Source organism: Buteo buteo, chromosome 18 (genome assembly GCF_964188355.1).
Source record: "Buteo buteo chromosome 18, bButBut1.hap1.1, whole genome shotgun sequence".
Classification (NCBI taxonomy): domain Eukaryota; kingdom Metazoa; phylum Chordata; class Aves; order Accipitriformes; family Accipitridae; genus Buteo; species Buteo buteo.
In genome coordinates, this window is record NC_134188.1 from 21,252,798 (window position 1) to 21,274,708 (window position 21,911).

The 21,911-nt window shown below is 39.2% G+C and overlaps 1 protein-coding gene across 1 annotated transcript; it reads left to right on the top strand.

Annotated features, from left to right (window-relative positions):
• Positions 1–1,550: 1,550 nt before the first annotated feature.
• Positions 1,551–21,589, top strand: RAB38 (RAB38, member RAS oncogene family). Its single transcript, XM_075050444.1, has 3 exons — positions 1,551–1,795; positions 9,712–9,992; positions 21,107–21,589. The coding sequence occupies exons 1-3, from the start codon at positions 1,591–1,593 to the stop codon at positions 21,257–21,259; spliced, it is 639 nt and encodes a 212-aa protein (XP_074906545.1). The 5' UTR covers positions 1,551–1,590; the 3' UTR covers positions 21,260–21,589.
• The last annotated feature ends 322 nt before the right edge of the window (positions 21,590–21,911 follow it).

Genomic DNA, 21,911 nt, shown 5'->3' on the forward strand with positions numbered 1-21,911 from the left:
AGCTTGAATCACACAAAGATAGTAACTGATCGGAGTGAGCTGATTTGCTTCTCAAATTGTAGTCATTTATGCTGTCTATAGCTAACAAGGCTAAGCCCTTTAAAATTTTCTCTCCAAACAGAAGGATACAAATAACAGCTTGGTTTTGGAAAGATAATTTAACTTACTGAAGAAAGAAATCTTATTAAAAAAAAAAGTTTCAAGGAAAATAAGACATTTTTCTCCTCAAATGATCTATTTCCACTTTTTGTGTGTGTATATACAAACAAACTTTAAAGTTTGAGTTTAGACACTGATTATAAAAGACTGCATAACGTAAGTGTTCTGAATTCTTTGTCTATCCAGCTTTTTGGATAGATGACAAATTTCTAATGCCATTTCAGTGCACATTTGGATAAAAACTCCATCAAATAATATTTCAATAAGTGTAAAATATGTTTTCCTTTTATCAAGATGATCAATAAATGTGAAAATCATTCATGGATGAGTTTCAGACAATATTAAAATTCTGGGGGTTTGCTATCAAAACCATTAAAAGAATCAAACATCTCTAGGTAATGGGTAGGGTTCTCCAGCTAAGCTGCCAAGTTGAATCTGTCACTGTGTTCTTCATTGAAAATATAGGGTCAATCATGTCAGTGGAATGATTTACTCAAATATGTTCAATTGTTTGCAAGTTTGATACCAGTTATTTTGGAAAACAGAGGACCGTTGAGACACTGGCATTCCTATGCCCTAATGCTGTTATGCTTTCATAACTTCTGATTATCGGAGTCATGGGATAAATCTGGATTTTTTGCATTTTAGAGTCCAGTTGGATGAAAAAACAAAGCATAAGCTGTGTGCTGCATTCAGTAGATGTGAGCATGCTTATAGGTACAAACAATCACAAATATATTAATGAAATTTAAAAATATGTATCTGCTATAATTAAATTCATACAGCACTCCTAGTCTGGACACATGTGAAGATGCTTTATATTGCTATAACTGCCAGTTCTAGTGCTATAATGGCATTCACACTGACTTACATTGATTAAAACCAAATCACATCCAAAGTTAAAGTCACACTGGTTTAATTTTTGCACTTTAACGGAGGCGTGAAACCTCTGAAAGGAGATTTCTGCTTTTTTGCAGGGACTGGCATTTTAAAGGGGTCTGGAAACAAGCATAGGGTGATAAATTATCACCAAGAAGACGGTGATTAAAAAAAGTATGTAAAACTAGCACACAACAGAAACCCTGTCCTCCCAGTGAGGAGTGAAACAGGGACAGGACTGTTGCGTGAATTTTCCTGCAAAGTCTTTAGCAGCCAGACTAATCCCAGACACACCTCGTGCTGACCTTTACGCACACACACACAAAACTTTCTGGGGGACTTTCTTCCCCCAGCCCCTTCCTTACTTCATCTCCCAGCAGGGCTGCCTGCCGGACCTGGTGATCCTGCTTCCGTACAAAGGGAAAGAGCCTCCACCTCCCTTCTCTCCTTCCCTCCCCGGTTCCTCACTCCCTCTCTCCCCCTCGGCCGGGCAGGATTCCTCGGGCAGAGCATGCAATCAGTGCGCAGGGAGCAGCCGCAGCCGCAGGAAAGATGCAGAAGCACAATCAGAAGGAGCACCTCTACAAGCTGCTGGTGATCGGGGACCTGGGAGTAGGCAAAACCAGCATCATCAAACGTTATGTCCACCAGAACTTCTCCCCCCACTACCGGGCCACCATCGGGGTGGACTTTGCCTTGAAGGTGCTGAGCTGGGATGCTGAGACTGTGGTACGGCTGCAGCTCTGGGATATCGCGGGTGAGTACAGAGGAGAACCCTTTGCCCCATAACCCGTCCAGAGACAATACAAAATACAGACCCAAGTTCGTTTGGACTAATCTTTAATTGGAAACTACCCGTGCCTATGCGGTGAGGGAGAGGAGATCGAGGAAAGAAAACTTTTAAGGGCAGATTGAAATTTTGGAGTCTCCCTAAAGCCATCAGACCCCCAAACAAGGGGTGTCAGACTGAAACCTGCCCTGTCTGACTTTTTTCCCAAGCCCTTAGACACATGCGGGGACACGGGCACCTCTCTCCAAATGCCCCAATTCTTCCCCTGCAGCTGGTGCTGTTCAGCTTGCCTCATTAGACTAACAGATCTCTGTGACGGGAGGGAGAGTAACAAGAATTTCCTGTTACATCTGTTTAATTTGGTGGAAGAGATGAGGGATTCAATAAGATGGTTAAAATTATTCTTATAGTTTAACAAATAAGGAGAAGGCATCACTTAGTTACTTTATCAAAATCCCTTCCTTCTTCCTTTCCTTCCTCTCTCTCTCCTACCTTCCTTCTTCAGCCCAATGAAATGTAAACAACTTCTGACATGCTTTGAAGAGAAGTGTTTCTATTTGGCAATAATCCTGGCTGTTAAAAATGTATTTACTCATGTTTACTTGTCCTTATTCCAACTTGTCCTTATTCCAACATCAAGCAAAAAAAGATAATTTACTCTGTGTGAAAAGAAAAAGAATAAAGAAGTCCAGCTATCCTTGCATGCTTACGTAATTAAAAAATACAGACTCAACATTGTTGCTGTCAGTGCTTCAGAGTTTTTATATTTGGCTTCCAATTAAACCCACAACTTTTTTTGCCACCCCCCTTGCTAGGAATTAATCATTTTTGATTCAGTCCACAAAATTAAAGTTTATCTCGATGGCATATTTCGCATGCTGTAAGTAATCATTTTCTATTTAGTGTATGTAGGAATCCAAGTACAGCTATAACACAATAGCTTACGGCAAGAAGGAGGGCATTTCAAAACTCAATTAAATTAAGAAGTTACATTTGTTAAGTAGGGAATAGAGGTGAAAATTATATCAGCTGTTAGGCAACTGTGCCAGCCTGTGGCCTGAGCTGCGGGTTCAGTGATCTAGTCTGGAGCAGCACCGAGTAAAACTAGTGAAATGAGAAAATTCCTGACATTCTTATCTGTGGAGGGAGTGCCTTTCTTCTACACTTAGCTGCCTCATGTCTGAGCTCTGAATTTGGCACCAAGGTACTAAAACTTATACAACAACACTGCTTTATGCAAAACATGCATAACCTCGGCTTTTTTGCACATCAGTAGAGTCTTGTGGTTTTATGGTATTAAATACATGTATGCTCAGGTTTCTTTATTAAAAGTTGGAATAATGGGGAAAGCATTGCTTTTATTGCTCACCCGTGACCAATTATATCCAGAAATACATACACATCCAGCAAAACTTTGCTGCATAAGAAAAAGTATTTAATAGTAAATTCTGAATGCATCAGGGACTTAAAGAATGTATTTGCATGCCTTGTTTCAGAGATTTATTACGCTACTAATCATGTGCTGGCGGATCATATGATGTAGCTTTCAGTCAGGCTGCAGAAGCAATTACACCGAGTTGTAGTACTGAATGACTAGCATGCTTTCTGAGTTATCACACATGACAGAGAGAATTACAGCATAGTACTAAATTTCATATGAATTGCTCAATTCAGAGCATCTCTGTGAAGGTCAAGACAGTGGCCGGTAATAAAAAGAGTTGCTGTCTTAGTTTTAATGACTTCTGTGTAAGGAGCTTTAGCTGTTGATGGCGATACAGAGAAAATAGGTTCTGTAAGCAACACGCTGAATTCAGATCAGCATGGCGCTGGCATAGAAGTTATCACGAATAAGTCATCTAGCTGGTGAGAAAAAAAGTTGTTTAAAAATGAAAGCAAAGTAAAACAGATTGGAAATATGGAGGGAATGGAAGTGTTTTATCCTGACTGTGGCTGGTCATATATCACCGCTTGCAAAACAGAAATAGGCAAGGATAAGAGGGAGGAAAATAAAATCTCTGGTCTCAGAACATCCTCTCTCTTTTGGCAGAATCTCTGTTATTAGGTCATGTTTATCTTTGGGGGTAAAGCAATAAATTTTCAGTCTCTAACCAAGCTGGAGGATGCTGGGTTAGCATTCAGGACATCTTGAATTGAAGCAAATGCTGCAAATGCATCACTATATGAATATATATGTTTATATGTGTGTGTGTGTATAGATCAGGTATCATTTTAGCTCTTACATCCTCTCCTCCCCCTCCATTATACAGCCAGTGAACTTACTACTAAGTGTAATGTATCGTCTTCCTTGCACTTTGCTGTGTGGTTCAGTGGGTAGTAAATTATTTAACAATCTAGAAACAATATTCTCAAAGACGTTTTGAGTAAAACTAGTCTCAAGATTATCCACATTATTAGTCATATTTACATACATGGTGACTTCATGGGAGGAGTGACGTACTCCAGCTGTGGTAGGACCAAGGAGTTTACCCTTGTTTACCCTTACAGACATAAGAAGAAAAAGCAAATTTGGTTCATCTGGTGCCATCTTGTTTCATATTTAAATGTAGTATGTATTTCTGTAACATATTTTTCTGTATTCTTTAATTTGGTAAACAAAACTATAGTAAGATCTAAAAGCTAAATGCTGAAACTGCATTTATTTAGTTGAGAGATAAATGCTAAACAATAAGGATAACTAAGCATTAGAAAAATTAATTCAGGGATAAGGTAGGTTCTGCATCACATAATATTACATTAAGACTTGGGGTTTTTAAACAGATAATATATTCTTGAAGCTATGGGTGTTAGGAATAATTGGACAAAACTTCATGGCTTATGATGTTATGATATCTATAACAACGCAATGGCATTAAAATCTATGAATTTATGTCCGATTCAGTGAAGTGCCTAAGTTTCCAGTGACTGAATTTTCACTGTTGCGTGTGGGAGGAGATATACGTGGTAAAATTCTCCTTGTCTTTAATTTCCTCATGACAGTTCCACTTTATTTCATTGAATGTCCCAAATTCTCAGTTCTGGTGTTCATGACCCTGTTAAAGTGTACCATCACCTCTACTGCTGTGTCATACTTCTTCAGATCTTGCACCTCAGTCAAATTTTTGTTGTTGTTGTTTCCTTATCTTTTCTGCTGCCTCTGTACGAGTGTCCTTTAGATTCATGGACAGATTGTTAGAAGGAAAGCTTTAAAAGAAACTCCTGATCCTATTTTGAAGAAGGCTGCTGTGGTGAGGGCGACCCTGCAGAGGCAGGCTGGGACCGCTTTTGAAGAAACCAACTCTTGCAGACAGCAGATCCGGGTGCATTTGCTATTCTCTTCTCTGCAAGGCTGCTCCCAGCGCTGCTGTCTGTGTTTCGTGTCCAGACAGCCCTGAGATCTCTCTGACCAGCTTTAGCTGCAGATTTACTGCAGGGAGCAGCTCTGCGAGGGCTGCGGAGGGCAGAGAGCGGCACCTCGGAGCCTTCGCCCTCCCCTGGCACTTATTTCGCAGCCGTGTCAGCATCACCGTTACCCCTCCTGCTGCCTATGGGTGGGCTGGAGTATTCGTTGCTACCAAAACTGCGTTGGTTTGCTTTTGCAAGGCTGGTTCTCATCTCATAAAGAGTTGGACCAATGCATTGGAGACATCCGCACAATACCAGCGGTGAAAGAACGGTTTCTTTCCCTTTCCCTGCAACTTTCACTTTAGGGAACGGCAGTCTTTGCACAGATCTAGGCAAATGTCTCTGCAGTTGTGAAGTTTTTAAGACTGTTATGCTCCAGAAGGAGTAAACGGACTGTTCACTGATGCCAGGCACAGCACATCCTCAGCGGTTTAGGCTTTTAGTGACTGCTAAGCATTGCAGTACATATGCATAAATAAGATAGTCATGGTGATTTCTAGGCTAAGTTACCTTGAAATTACTGTTCTGCAAACATAAATAAGTCCCTGGCTGTGGTGCTTTTATTTCAGTATAGATTTGTGGTGGGATCCGTGAGCCTGATCCTTCTGACAGCCTGCTTTTCCACATTCTGGGGTGGTGAATACCACCTCAAGGCTTGCTTAAGTTTCAATCCATAAAGGCAATGACTTGAATTCAAGGGTGAAAATTCTGATAGTTATTTTAAAGTGAAAGGTAAAAAATGTTTAAATCTTCTCCACAATTTCCAGCTTCTCAGTGTTGGCTAAAAGCCCTCTGTAAAGCATGGTGGTTCTCAGAAGCTTTTGCCTCTTAGGATGGGGGATGGCAGCAAGAGGTAAAACCCACTGTAAAATGGAGAATTAGGCAGTTTTAATCAGTTTTTGTCTTGTACTATATTTCAGATACTGTGGTTGAGACAGTGGAAATTATCTGAGTTTTAGCACTTTATCATTAGCTTTTATAACTTTATCAGAGATGATAGTGGTTAGTGAAAATTTTAGATTTCTGTACAAGTCATGCTGGCAAATTTGTGTGGGGTGCATTTTTATAAACTATGAAAATTCAGCAGTTGATGGCTTTAAGCCCATGAAATGATACCTTTCCCTGCTGCAGAGGTGCCACTGAGATTAGGGTAAATGTGCAGGCATGTGCCATTCAGACAGGGAGTCCTTCCTTTTAATGGAAATATTGTTGCTTTGGCACCTTGATCTCACCGGGTTCACTTCAAAATGGGGTAGGATTCTTCTGGTTTAACAATTAGACATCTGGTACTGAACCATCTAAGTATAAGCTACTCACCCTGGGCTCTCCAGGGGGTTGAGGGTAGAGATTAAATACCTCCATAATGAAGCTTATGTGACCACTCTTAAATGTCTATCCTTGCTTAGCAGATGCCCTCTAGAGATCTCTTCTCAGTCTCTGACTACAAAGGGACCCTAATCTTAGCTGATTTTTGGAACCTAAGTTAGGGCTGATTAATCCCAACGTAAAGCACTGTCTCAATGGGCAAAGGCCATCAGACTTGTGGGGTTTGATGCCAAATGTCAGCAGCCTTGCAAGGGATGCAGTAAAGTACCATGGGCTAGATCAAACAAACATTTCACAGTTTTCTGACCTTTCCAATGAAGAGCAAAACCCATCTTCCCCAGTCCCTCTTGCAATAAAGCAGATTCTAATGTTCAAGGCTGCCTGCAAGATACTGCTGAATACCTAATGGATCATCTATTTTCTAGCCTAATTACTGCCTAAGCCATTGTGTTGCTGAAAACCTAAGGCCAGATTCTGACACCTTCAATACATCAAACAGTGCCTATTTTTATGAGTAATTCTGCTAAATGAAAAAGTTTTAGGAACCTCATCTATTAAGATAGGTACTTGTTCACATAAGGGAGAATCTTTGGAAAAAAGAGTCCTTCTGGATCCTTAGACACAATATTTAGCTCTCCAAGCACAATGCAAACACCAAAGATCACTTTTTTTCACAATGTAAATTAAATAAATGTAAAGCCATTATGCAAATGACATAAAACTAAGTCTGTGATTTACAAACTACCTCTTTTTCCTTTCAAAGTTGCATAATGTCTTTATGCCAAGTGTGTTCCTGTATTAATTGCAACTGATGGGGAAAAACACCACTTCAAAAAGGGTTTAGGCACTTTATTCAGCCAGCAGCTCCATTCTTTCTCTTTCTTTGAAGTGACTGATGATGGAAATTGGTGAGCTTTGTCCTCCTGCATAAAGCTGCTTTTACAAACATAGTGGCTTTTCTGTGCAGAGAAAAACCTAGGTATCTGCAAAAGCAGCTGGAAGCAGGAGGAGGAATCAGTGGCATACCATTTGTCAGAACTTTGTGAGCCATTACTAGCCAGAAGATCACATCATAAGAGCCTTTTATTCCTCTAATAACTTTGATTGTTTGTGATGAATGATTTTATGCTGCAAATTAATAATTTAGTTCTTCTTCTATGACAACATCCCACCTATCTTTGAGATCTGTGTCCCAATAAACATGTGTAAGGCCCAAGTTTAACTGTTCTTACATCATCTACGTCTCATCTACAGTGCAAGCATCTCAAGAACTTTGCATGAGAAGTATAAAGTATCACTGAAATACAATATGCATCAAAACCTAATTATTTATGTTGCTGCTTGCCTCACTGCTAAGTTTCTAATCAGACCTTGACTTTTGTTTGAAGGCACCTTCTTGCAGATGAAAAAAAATGACTCAACAAGGAGATTATGGAATAGCACATGACTTAGCCATTCATCTGATTAGCCCACTGATAGGAATCATAAGACATTTTAATAAAGGATAGCCATAAGAAATTTTCAATATGACCTCATATTTCCCAGAAATGATATATTTCTATCTTGCTTTATCAATGGAACGCAGTGTTTATTTAAGGTAAAAAAAAAATCTAACATGAATTTGGAGAAGACAGACATCCACTTTTGGTTTCTGTACCATGTGAATGACTTTCTCCTTGCTGCAACAGCTAGTGCATAAAACCAAAGATAAACATCACAAACAGATGGTGCTGACCCCATAAGTGCACTCAGTGCTATTTCCATTAAATGAAACTGCATGGTCTAAAAGCCCAGTGATCAGCACTCTTCAGTTCTCATCCCAGCCTTACATTTGACAGCACAATTTCCATCATATAAAACCTCCACAGGTAACCTTCCTAGGGTCAGAGGCAGACCGTCAATCTTCTTGTCTTCCTAACCTGCTCAAAATTATGCACGTTGAAAAAATAAGGCTAGAAACAGGTTTCCATTGAATGTTGTCTGCTCTCATAGCACCTTTTCTCAGCTATGAAACTTATGGTTAAATGCAATAATTGTCTTAAAGACTGCTGTTGTCATGAGATGTTTCAGGAATTTATAATTCTTCTTTTTTTGGATCACATCTCAGCAGTAGACATGGAATGGAAATAGAATAGTAGACAATAGAATGGAAAATCTATTTTTTCACTTCAAGAAAAATTCCATGTAATTTATTTCCATTCCTGGAAACATTTTTTCAAAGTTCCCATGCAAACAGCATATATATTAACAAACCCACAGCTGACCAACATACCACATCCTGACATCAAGTGTGTTAATTTTTACACTGCTAATCATATAAAATGATAGATATTTACAAATGTCCATATTTGAATATAATAATAGATTGCTAGTTCACAAAAATACTGTAAATAACTTCCCAGAAAACACTCTGAATTCAGCAAATAAAACCATAAAGCTTCTGAACAGATCTAGTGTGAAACATGTCCTCCCAGATCTTTTCACTGGAGCAATACAGCTCTTCATATCGCTACTGCTGTGCTATTTCTTGGAACACTTTCCACGTTTGTAAGGCTTTAAATTCACCTTTCTCACCTCTGTGTTTTAGTTTGCCAGTAAAACTATATTCATAATGACTCTAATGTCTGGTGTGGCTCCAGAGCTTAATTATGTTACTGTTGATTATTATCACTTGCATGAGAATATGCAGGATCCTCTTCATGCATGAGCAGATCAGTTGTGTTAACATGTTTCCCACAAAACACCATATTATCAAGGAGCTTCCAATCTGGTACCTAGATTTTTTCTGACTCCTTTTTAAAGTCCTATAACACCCACCAAGACTCTTGGTACTGTCCACAGACCTAGAAATCTGGCAGCTTAATAAGACTGTACACTGAAGTTCAAGCTTGTCATAGAATTATTAAATTCCCTTGGATGTTTGCTTTAAAACTCCTTTTTCATGCTATACTCTCTTGCATTTTCATACAAATGAGTCTGGCATGGTACTTATCATTATTTAGACAAAGGGTAGCTTTCCAGTGACTTACAAAATTAAGTTCTACCTTCAGTAATGTTCTCTTAGAAAACCTGCTATGTGAAATATTGACCTAGATTGGAAGCAGTGATTTTTACAAGGTGGTGGTTTTTTTCCCCTCCTACTTTCTTCATCACAGGTCAGGAAAGATTTGGAAACATGACCAGAGTATATTACAGAGAGGCCATGGGGGCATTTATTGTCTTTGATGTTACGAGACCTGCAACATTTGAAGCAGTGACAAAATGGAAAGAGGATTTGGACTCTAAGTTGGTTCTTCCAAATGGTAAACCTGTGCCGACAGTCCTCTTAGCAAACAAATGCGACCAGGGAATAGATGTTCTTATGAACAACGGCATCAAGATGGATCAGTTCTGCAAAGAGAATGGATTTGTGGGCTGGTTTGAAACATCAGCCAAGGTAATGTTTTCATTTCTTTTTAAATGTTTCTTCAAGTACAGAGAAACTGGTTCCTACAATAGTTCATTCGGTCAAAATGCATACCTTGCAAAGCTCCTCTCTTGGTGGAATTAATTAAAGATGGATTTGTAAATTAATAAATTTCTATTTCTTATAGGCCTTTTATTCCAAAGCAAATTATATGTAACGTTCTGAAATGCAGCTGCTCTAACATGATAGGCCAGCAGTAAAGGATGTAAGTGGTCAACAACTTACTGCGTAATAGCCTGGGGAAGAAGATGACCTTTGCCGAGGCAAAAAAGCCACCTCTTATGAATGATATGAGGATACTTTTCATAATTCTTAACAGTGAATATTATCTATAAATATTTATATAACCACTTTGCCTGAGAAATGCTGATTTGAGACAATAGCTTTGTTGTGTTAGATTCCAGAAAAAAAGTCAGTCTATTGTAGCGCTTGTATGACGTTTACAGTTGTAAGCTCCCATTCTCAAAAGCCTTTTCAAAAAAATCACATATCTTGGGGAGAAAGGAAAGATCAGTGGTCAAAGTGCCAAACGAGCGGCTCTGAGGTTCAATTCCTTGCCTTAGTACAGATTTCCTGGGTGCCTATAAGAAAATTGAGATAAAAATCAGAAAGGGCACTGGGACTTTCAGAGTATAAAGGTCCAAGGTACAGTGGTCCTGTATATCAATTTGAGATTTCTCAGATAATCTCAGTGCATGCAAGATTTGGAGTGCCGGCATGTAAAATATTTATTTGAACACAACAGTTCAACGGATATTGTGTTTATTGTATTCTCCAATTATGAAAGCTGGTGTCATCATTAACAGCTCTGGGAAACATTTAGATGCTTTAAATGTAAACAGTTTGGCTCTGGTTTGACCTAGATTGTTAGTAGACTGAAAGCCAAAATGCTACATTCAATTGTTTAATATCTTTTAAACACTTTATGAAAGTTACTTAAGAACCTTTGGATTGTATAATTGTATACTTGTATTTTACTTTTCCGGTCCTGACTCCTTCTTTAAGCACTAATATTTAGAAGTCTCACTTGTAATCAGCAGAAGTAACAGCAGGTGACCAGCAGCATGTCCTAGACTGCCTCAAGCATTGCATGAACTCTGGGCTGAGATTGCAGCATTTCAATACTGAAAGGGGGCTTATAAGAAAGATGGGGACAGACTTTTTAGCAGGGCCTGTTGCAATAGGACAAGAGGTAATGGTTTTAAACTAAAAGAGGGTAGATTCAGACTAGATACAAGGAAGACGCTTTTTACAATGAGGGTGGTGAAACACTGGCACAGGTTGCCCAGAGAGGTGGTAGACACCCCATCCCTGGAAACATTCAAGGTCAGGTTGGACAGGACTCTGAGCAACCTGATCTGGTTGAAGAGGTCCCTGCTCATGGCAGGGGGGTTGGATTAATTGCAGGGTGGTTGGACTAGATGACCTGTAAAGGTCCCTTCCAACCCAAACCATTCCAAGATTCTGTGATTCTGTGTCTTTGTGGTCACTGTCTTTGCTTTCCTACTGAATGGGTCTCAAAACTAGTCACTCTTTCTTCAAAATGCCATTTTTAGGGAGACATTTTAGTTTAGGTCAGTGTGTAAATTACCTTGCTGTACAAATAGGGTACTTCCTATTCCTCCATATGCAGGACCTGGTTTGAATTGAGGTCTGTGGTTCTCTGCTGATTTGTGCTGGGTGAGGCCACCAGAATCCAGTGTTCCTTTCTAGGATAACCTAAATTTTACTATGGACAGTGTCTAGTTCTGGTTTAAGAAAGAGGCCAAGATCTCTTACATCAGCTTCTTCATGATAATTATGGCAGAAAGGTAACTATTCCAGAAAAAAAAAACCAAAACAAAAACAACAAAAAAAACCCAACAAAACCCCAAAACCAAAACCCAGAGAGTGAAGCATTTGGAATGGCAACTGTCAGTAGAACATGTGGAGAGTTAGGGGATTATTACAGGACAAACTATTATTATTTGTATAAGGATTACATATTCTGGCTCTTTCCAATATTCTGTCAGGTGTGTAACTGTCTTTCAGGCCACAAATAGCATGAAATACCTGGTTGTGAGTATTTGGGATCCAGTTCACCAGTGATGTGTAACACTTTGTATGGCTGTTTTCTTCAGAATTACTTTTTCTTCATTTCTGATATGTACGTGAGTCTGCATTTGCTGGAGACAAGAACTAATTCACTGAAAACTGAGGCCTGAAGGCAAAACCACCACAAAAATCATGTGGAGAGAAATGAGTAACGAATTGTTTTAAAATGCCTCCATCTGAAAGACTTTCAAAGAGAATGAGAGGGAACAGGATGGGCCGTTGTTTGAAGGATACAGGACCACAGTTTCATTATTTTAGGTTTGGATTATAAAAGTCATACAGCTGATCACTGCTCTTTGGCCTATGAGAAAGGAATCTGTACCATGAATTCCATACATCAGTCCCCAGCAAGCACCTGTCCACCTCTTAAAAAGAACAAACACATTTATTGTGCCAAGGGCCATTGCAGGTCATGACAGCGAATGAATGTACAAACAATTTTAAAGGCCACAGAGAGGTTTTACTGTGATGATGGAGCCCGTCTTAGGCATAATTATGGAAGTATGAAAGACAGGTAAACTTTTAAAAAGTCACAACAGATGAAAAGTTTTCCAAGTTTTTCTAAGCCACATAGAATTAAGATTTTGATTTATTTTAAACAAAGGAAATATCTAGATTCTTCTTACTTTATTTAAGTCAGAAACCCAAGCAGTCCTCAGGTTATCAGCGTAATCCTGCAGAAACAGAAAGAAATCCAGCTATGACAAGACTTGTCTTCAAAAGCCACTGTGAAGGGAGCAGAGAGAGCTGAGGACACATGACTCAGGGACACATGGCTGTTATTAGATTGTTCTTTGCTGCTATAGACTGAAGGAAAGGATCTATTACTCTGCAATCCACACACCTGATTTCCACCCAGAACTGGAGGCTCCTGACTAAAATGATGCAAAGAAGAGTAATTCCACTAAAGATGGTAGCATCACAACATTTAGGCTAAGTTAGATCAGAATAATTTCCCCACTTGGTCGAAGTTCTGAACTAAAACCTACACATATTTTCTAAACAAAAGTTGTTATTACTGCTATTTTAAAATACTGAATGTTACATGTAGCTGGTATACTTTCAGCCTAGGGCATATTAAATAATTGAACTCAGGTCTGGGGAAAATAAAAACCTAGCTATGTTTGCTACAGAGAATAGAAACTCTTTTCTGAGCAGAATAACACTGACAGAGAAGTCATCATATTGCAGCTAGCAGTTTTAGCAGTTCAAATAAGTAATAACTTCTTTTTGTGGTATCCTGGAATAATTAGATCTCCAGAGGTTTTCTGGAGACGTGCTTGGAAACGTTATAGCCTTCAGAGCAAACTGAATCTGATTTATGCATTTTGGAAAACAAAGGTGATTGCTTATAAAAATACATCTTAGTTCTGGTTGCCTTGCAGAAAGTAGCATGCTGTATATGTACCTACCATATTTCAAGCTGTCAGTGGTTTGAATTTTTTGTCCGTAGCACTGGCAGATTACACCAAAAAACATCACTCTATTATTCCCTGGTGCTGTTTTTCGTAAGTTAACTTCAATATAAAACATTTGAGCCACCTAATGCATTCTCATGTATTAGTTTTGATTCTTGCATTAATCTAAAGGAAATACTCAGCCTGTTCCAATTTTCTGCTCCCTACAAAGACAGAAGAATTTGTTCTGATAGTTTGCCATGTAAGAAGGGCCTTGTTGGGCAATAGCACAATGTAGTATAGTCACAAGTTATACGTATCGCCATACGTCCGGTGGAGACCCTGGTCTCTTTTATATATTAGTATTTAGTTTGCTCATATTGATTGCAGTCTGAAAGGCACATCCTCAGATAGTCACAAAATAACCCTTAATAGTAAATTCTTAATAAATTTCATGACCACAACTATTGTGAAAGATGCATTTTTTTAAAGGAAGGAAATTTCTCCTTCCTGTCACACATTTAATTATCCAGCATGTGGCCAGAGTAGCTGAGAGCTCCACTCGCATTTCCAAGCCTTTAAACTGTTTTCAGCACCATTCCTAGTTCAAAGAGGTGAGCTTTTGACCTGGATTAGAAAAGCAGCAATTTCAAGCTTATTATAATTTTATAATGAAAACAGAACTTGTGCATCAAAACAGACAGCCAGGCAAAACTAAATGGGCTTGAAAATACCTACTTCAGAAATAACTCGAAATACCTTACAACTGACCATAGCTGTACTGTGATTATGCATGAGTTCCTCTTTTCCCCACTGTAATTCTGCTGTCAGCAATACAGAATTAGGTGAAAAAAACATTCACATTTTGTCCAAATTGCCCAGAAGGGCTGGTAGCTGTGCTTTTCAGATCCTTACTGAAGTAGGTGAAGCACACGGCTCCTTGTCTGCTGAGCATCATGGCCTGGATAATAACATGTTCTTTCTCCAGATTTTGTCTGACAGGCAGTCCACAGTATGTCATAGTGCCCAAATGCCGGACTAGGAATCAGGAGTCCTCTTAGCCACTGATCTACGGGGTGACCTCCAAAAAGTCACTCTCTCCTCTGATCCAGCCTCTTCCACAAATCAAGGACAGCAAATCTGCTCATCTGACCAGTGAGCTCTGTGAACAAACCAAGCTCTACTAGCCCTTGTTTAAATCACAAATTCTTCAGGACTGGACAATTATTATGGAAGTTGAAGAAACCAAGCTATACAGTAGACTTGCAGAGGAACAGGATATGTGGTTTCCATTTCCATATAGACAAATGAGGTTTGGACATGTATTTGAATTAGGGTGACACACTACAGCTAATCTGCTGATCTGGTAACTGAAACCAAAGCAATCCATTTAAGACTGCCAGACCCAGTTAGGGATGTATGGCTTCCTACATTGTCTTTTTAATTCACTCAAAAAAAAAGTCTAACCAATCTCACTGCACAGAGCCCTAGAAGATATTTGAGCTTCTGCCATAAACCAAGAAATGAAGCTGACACCTAAGGCAGAAGCTTTCAGGTCAGATATACAGTCACTCTGTGCAGAATCCTCTGCAGAGTTTGTTTCCCATAGCTAAAAGAAAAGGAGTTCATTCAGACTATCCTACAGGTACTAGAGGTGTCCTATAGCTCTCTGGATCATTTCTATGAAATATGTTAGTTAGTGCTGGCCAAAGCTGGAAATTCACAGAATCACAAAATTGTTGAGGTTGGAAGGTCATTTAGTCAAACAATTTTGTTGCAGAATATTCAACCAGCTATAATAATACAATCACAGAAATTATCTTGTTCTCAGGGTTGCAGTCACAGCAGTTCCCATCCATGAATTTCATCTTCATGCATCCGGTTGGCTTTTAAATTGTATGGTTGTGTTTTTGTAGAAACACAACCACAGCAATACAGCACAACATCTTAATAAGGCTCTGCTGCCAGCAGTTTCCAAGGGAGCTCTGCTAAGGGAGTGTGTGGAGTCATTCCCTCAGATTGCTTGCTGCAGGGGAGCGCAGGTTAAAACATCTTGAAAGTCATTTCCCTGCTCCTGGATTTTAGTGCGTTATAGAAATAAAAGGTGGAAGCTACGTGTTTCTCACTCGCTTCCCATCTAATACCTGAACATTTCGGAATTTGTAAATGTTTACATAAGGGAAGTTGATTTCGTTCAACTCCAGTAGTAGAGTCTAAGGTCACGTCTCTAAGCGGTGCTGCCTCAGACCTCCCCACGTGCCCACGTTAGGCAGCTATGCCTGCATACACATTGTTCTTCACCCTGACTTTCAACGTAAGACTCAGAAGCATCATGTTCAGCCAGAGAAAGAAACTACTCAAATGTAGAAAGTGAGCAGATTTATACTAGAAACCAGACAGACAAATCTAAGATACCTGCATGGCAAAGAAAGAAAAGTTTCATCTGGAAGTGAGACAGGCCCATAAAACTAGCAAAGGCCTTTTTTCTTCTGTAAAGAGCTAAGAGCCAGGCTAGTCCGAGGGGATTTATTTCATATATTAAAATGGAATGCTCTAAATGTTAATGTACTGCATCTGCATTAGAGATGACAGATAAGGGGGAAGGCAATCCAGAATGCAAAGAAGCTTGCTGAGCTTGTGTGCTGCTTTGAGACACATTCAACAAAGTATTTATTTTCCCTTCAGTTGATTGTTGCATTACGAGAATACGACATTATTTCCCATAGCAATAGGTTCAAAGGTTTTAAATCATGCAACTCTCCTTCCCTGTCCTGAGTTGCTATCCTTTCCATAAAACTGCCCTTTGAAAAGATACATTTGAAGGAGATCGATCTACAAAGCAAACTGTAATTTCATTTGTGTCTTCCAGTGTTCCTTTCTGGCTTTCAGAGTTTGCTCAGAGTTATTTTCTTTGCCTTGCTTTGGTAATAGAATAAAGAGTAGCATGTGGTGATTTTCACTTCTGCATTCCTTCTTGATGGGGTCAGGAGAAAGACTGACTCAAGTAGTCAGATATCATCTCAGGAGATGGGTTCAGGTCCTTGCTCTGGCAGGTATTGGCAGGTTGATGCAGGGTAAGTCATTTAGGGCTGGATTCACAACTCAGTTCTTGCATCGCTGACTGTGATGATAGTGTCTTTCAGGTGCCGGGACTTACTGAGGCACGAAAGACACAGAAATGGGTTAAGCACCTCAGGGGACAGGGCAAGGGGAGATGCCCAGGAAAGAGTTTCCTAAAAGCTAGCATGCTAAATCTAGATGTCCATGTGAGAAGTAGAGCAAAAGCAGGAAGAGAGGACTGATGGCAACAAAGGCACTGTAATATGGGTAAGATCCTTCCTTTTTGCAATAAAAAGTATCTCATGAGCCTTGGGAAAGAAAGGTGTTGCGTTCCTACCTTATAATGAGAAGACTTCAAACTATGCCATCTCCCTCTTTCCAGCTAGCCACCATGTGCTGGACCAGGTTTCATGCAGTTTCCTCTGTTTGGGGCTCAGCTTTTTCTCCATTTAATAAATGGCCATAGCAGCACTTCCCTATCACAGAAAGATACTGTATAAATAAACGCATCAAAGATGCAATGCTCAGTAATAGCAGCCTTAAAAGTAATGTAGGTAGACAGACCTTACCCCATATGTGGAGAAGCGTGAAGGTAAAAGTGACCTCAGAGGAGGCTGGAAAACAAGATACAGCACTACAGGTGCATCTAGTAGCGTGTCAAGAGCTAGATAACCCCTGAACATCTTGATGTTCAGAAGTGGCTCCACCAAGTAGGCCCCTCAGTATGACCTAAAGAATTTGCTCAGAATATGAAAAGAAGTTAGTAAAAACTGAAAAAGGAGAGAAGGGAGATGAGGTGAGAGGAGAGGAGAGGACAGAGAAGAGAAGAGAAGAGAGAAGAGAAGAGAAGAGAAGAGAAGAGAAGAGAAGAGAAGAGAAGAGAAGAGAAGAGAAAGAAGCAAGGCAAGGCAACAAAATGAAACAAACCAAAATGAAACAAGAAAGAAAAAAGTGTGAACTGCAGCAATCATTGCAATTCTTGTGGTGTTCTGTGTAGAACAAAAGCTGTAAGGGACATGACAGTTAAGGCATTTCAACATAGAGACCCACTGAAAGACATCGTTTCACTCTATCGTCTCACCTATATTTTCTTTCTTTTTTGAAACATAATTGATTTTATTTTAAGGCATAATTGGAGCTGTTTCCATGTTTCAGTACAATTAGTAGCTTGTCTGTGATTATTCCTCTCTGTCCAATCTTATACTGTGATTTGTTGGGTGGATTTTCACCTGCTCCTTTTTCTCTGTCCTTCCCTAGATTGCCTTTCAACACGTCCTGCTCTCTAAAATTACCAGGTCTCTGGGTGTCTGTGTTTGGATAGCAGATCACCTTCTACTGTCTGCAGCTGCTTCGCTGCCTAGCAGAATATTGATTTTTCTTTTGCAAAACACACTGTAGAAGGAGAGGTGCAGAAATCAATATTTCATTAGACAGACCAGAATACAGCAATGTCTGTTCCACAGACCTAGGACACGGGAGTCGACACCGGAGGATTAGGGTTGTAACAAAAGGCAATAGTAGCATCAGAAAGCAAGTGGTCAAGGCATAGAGCTGGGACAGCAGGAGTTGCTTTATTGACATGAGCACAGGCTCCTTGCAGCGAGTGACTTAGCATGTCACTTCTCATCCGTACCACGTACCGGTTGTCGTCTGAACCATGGGAGAAGGCTGGAGCTAGACACAAGCTCAAAAAACAGTTGAGCTGTCTGCTGGGTCACCCTTCCTCTCTTGCTCCCCTTGTACCCTGGCAGAAATTTTCATCCACAGAGCTTAGACGGTTCATATAGGTGGCTTTAAATAGTGAATCCTCGCAAACTGGCACATTTTGCTTGAAGAAGTAAAAGCACAGTCACATAAACTTCAGCAGGTGCATCTGAAGGGACGGTGCTCTGGCAGAGAGGAAGGTGGGCATGGACCGAAAGCAGAAGGCTTTTCAGGTGGAATGGCCAGAGCTGGGGATGATCTCTATATGTACCTAATCCCACTTCACAGATATTCAGGAGATCTGGGCAGACACCTACCAGGGAAACAGCAAACTCAATCTAAAATGCAATTAACAATGTAATAAGGAATATGGGTCAAAATTGGTAAATACTTTCATTAAAAAGGAGAAAGAGCAATGCTTTTAAAAAGCTTTTTAAAAAGAGAAGCTTTTAATTTTCATATTCCCAAAAGTAAATATTTTGACTTTTCATGTCAAAACAATACTTGCATGTTCAAATTTGGCTTTCTTCCCCCCAAAATCTATAGAGGTTTAAAAAGAGGTTTATTAATCCAATTTCACTTTGGTTTGAGTTCTGGCTGAAGTAAAGCAGCATTGGTTTTTCCTTCTGAATTTTTAGGTTCGGTTCTGGCACGTGGACTTCCATCCATCACCAGTGGGGATGAGGGATGTCCACCTATACCCATTTTATGCTTTTGTTCTTCCCCCTTTCCCACTCTTATAAAATGCTGGTCTTAAGCCTCTGACAAAGAGGGTTTCTGTTAATACATCTGAATTAATCAATTTGGGCACAATCTCAGATAGTCCCTAAGGCATTATTGAAAAAATGCATGCTGCCATCCCAAGAGAGAAGCAGCGCATGTGTAAATGAAATGCTTCTCAGTCCATTAATAAAAGAAAACACAACACAAAAGATTTTTAATTCTGTGGTTTTGTGCATTTAACAATCCTGTTTTGTCTTCAGTTTTCTAAGCAGTACTAAGAGATATTTTTCATTGTCTATTTTTTCTAATAAAATTTCACAGTGTTCTGAAAAAGACTTTTGGTACATCCTTGAGGAATTTGCTTGTCTGGTCAGAGAGCACCATGTGATACAGTAACATTTTAACATCTCAGTACGGAGCTAATTCCCAGCTCTGTATCACTTTCTAGGGGTTAGTATGTAAATAACTTGTCTAAAGATTTGGTTTTTTACAACCAACTGATATTCTTTACAGGCCAAAGATCAAATATTTAAGCTCACTTGTGTACTTGAAGAAACCTGTTAAATCTTGGTACTAATTAACATTTTCGGTTAGATCCCCAGATTTCAGCTCTTTACTGTGGTGCAAGGGGATGGTCAATGGAGTTTGTGGAGCTCTGCTGTTGATTTCAAGGGGATTAGAAATCAGCCTCACAGAATCCATTATTTTAGCATTTGATCTTCATATAATTGTACCATGTCTACTGAAACATACACACGTATACTTTGGTTTCTTTCTTTTATAGCTGAACTTTATACTTAAACATCTAATCTGACTTTTTTTCAACATGCACATGCAAAAAAAATGTTTTGCATGTTAAAATTTTACAGGTTGTTTTATTAATGATGCTGAATTGATGCTGTGCATTTGCTGAAGGTAGATTTCACGGCATTGTGTGCATGGCTGTTTATGGTCTTAGTACAAGAGGCTCCATCCAGATTGGGCTTGGAAACCTGGGAAATCTTAGATTGAAAACAAAAACATAATCTTTATGGAACAAGAGGAGTATGTGCATATACATAAATATATACATACATATTTGTATGGATTTCTATATGTATGTATGTGGGTGTGTGATATGATTTCCCAGAAGATTGAAGCTGCAGTGAGGTTTCTATCTCCCATCATATAAAATAAGTAATCAATGCCAATAGTTAGAGTAGAAGAGCGTCTTTTGTGCCAGAAAGCCTGACTTTTCAGTCCAAATGTATCGGTGGCTATCATTAAAAAAAATCCTTACTCAGCATTACTGCTTATTTTGTATGCTGTGCTGAGCTGTGTCTCACTATCAGGTTGTTTCAGCTTTGCTTATTCTACAAATAGAGTAAGGGTTGCTGCAAGTTAAATGTGCTGTTGAAGTAAGGCACATGTAGAAAAAGACATGCTTTGCTTTTCGTTCTAAACCCCTAGGGTGAGAATTTCTGTCTTACAAATGAAACCAGCGGTGATATATCTCTTCTGAAGCAGTACATTGGAGATAAGTCAACCTCAACAAAAAATGAGGACTCAGAAAGATAGAACTTTTTTTTACTGTTTTGTGAATAATTTGAGATTGTATCATTTGTTCAGTGAATCTGGTTCATCACAGGTGTCATACAATGTGAGCATTGTATACAGAAATCTTCTGCAAACCATGGAAAAGGCTTTAAAAAATCAGTGCTATTGATGGCTGTAATTGCTGATAGGTAATTAATAATTTGAAAATCACAGTAACCATCATTCAAGCAGTCAGATATGGACTCTGGAGCTTTCCTTCAGGCATCTGTCTTTAACATCCCTCTGGCATTTGTTTAGTTTATTGAAGCAATCAAATCACCAAGAGTTTGGGGTAAATTAAAGTGAGCTCTGTGTATAATTTAAAAGAGATATGAATCATAATATACATAAAACCTAACTAACTTAAAAACTACAGTAAGCATTATTTAATACAGTCAATTTTTGAAAGCTGTTTATTAAGGAAAGTAACATTTGATGTTGCCTAGAGAAAAGTTTAATTATGCACAGGAAATATGCAGCATGGGGTAATTAATATTGACTAATCAACCTCTCTTTCTCTTTCACTTGCAGGAAAATATAAACATCAATGAAGCTTCCAGATGCTTGGTGAAACACATAATTGCTAGTGAGAGTGATCCAGTTCAGTCTATTGAACCAGATATTATAAAACCACACTTGAATTCCTCCAAGATTGTCAGTTGTTCAGCTTGCTTTAAATCCTAAGAGACTTCCAGACTATTACAAGAGCTGAACAACTATGATTCACAATTTATACTTTATCCAACATATCCAGCCTGCCCAGATTGTCCATAAGCAGATTGCCATTTTCTCAGAAATATACTTAAATATTTCCATAATTTTTTGACAGCTAAAATTTATTATGAGCTGTTCATCGATAGCAACTATTCAAAACTGTCTTTGGCTACTGGTCAAATAAGACTTATGTTGATGGCTGTTTTTTCCCAGTTGGGTAGCAACACCAGTGATATAAAAACTTACTTCTTTGCAATGTGGTTTCTGAAAGCTTGTATTTGTGATGTGACTACTGCAATACCCCACTTGTCCATTGGTCCTCCAGCCTGTCTTCTCAGTACCTTGACCAGGCAACCATCATCATTACACAGCTTTGTCACCCCTCAAACTTGAATGATCTTGTTTCATATGAGGAAGATGATGGTGACAATGAAAATATAGCTGTTCAGAAAGAGACAACAGCAATGCTCACAGTGAAATCTTCTCACTGCAAGTTCAGTCTCTTGGATGAAGTGGCAGGACTGAACATGAAGCAACGTTTCATATCAGTTGTCCAAATCTCAGCTTCTGAGACTGAACCCTGATGTAGTATTGGCTCCCTCTTTCTGAAGAGTTAAATTCT

Bases quoted from the DNA above. Each gene is read 5' to 3' on its own strand.
- RAB38 (XM_075050444.1), top strand. From the start codon at position 1,591: ATGCAGAAGCACAATCAGAAGGAGCACCTCTACAAGCTGCTGGTGATC. The intron at 1,796-9,711 runs GTGAGTACAGAG...TCTTCATCACAG, and splicing joins GCAGCTCTGGGATATCGCGG to GTCAGGAAAGATTTGGAAAC. The intron at 9,993-21,106 runs GTAATGTTTTCA...TTTCACTTGCAG, and splicing joins GGTTTGAAACATCAGCCAAG to GAAAATATAAACATCAATGA.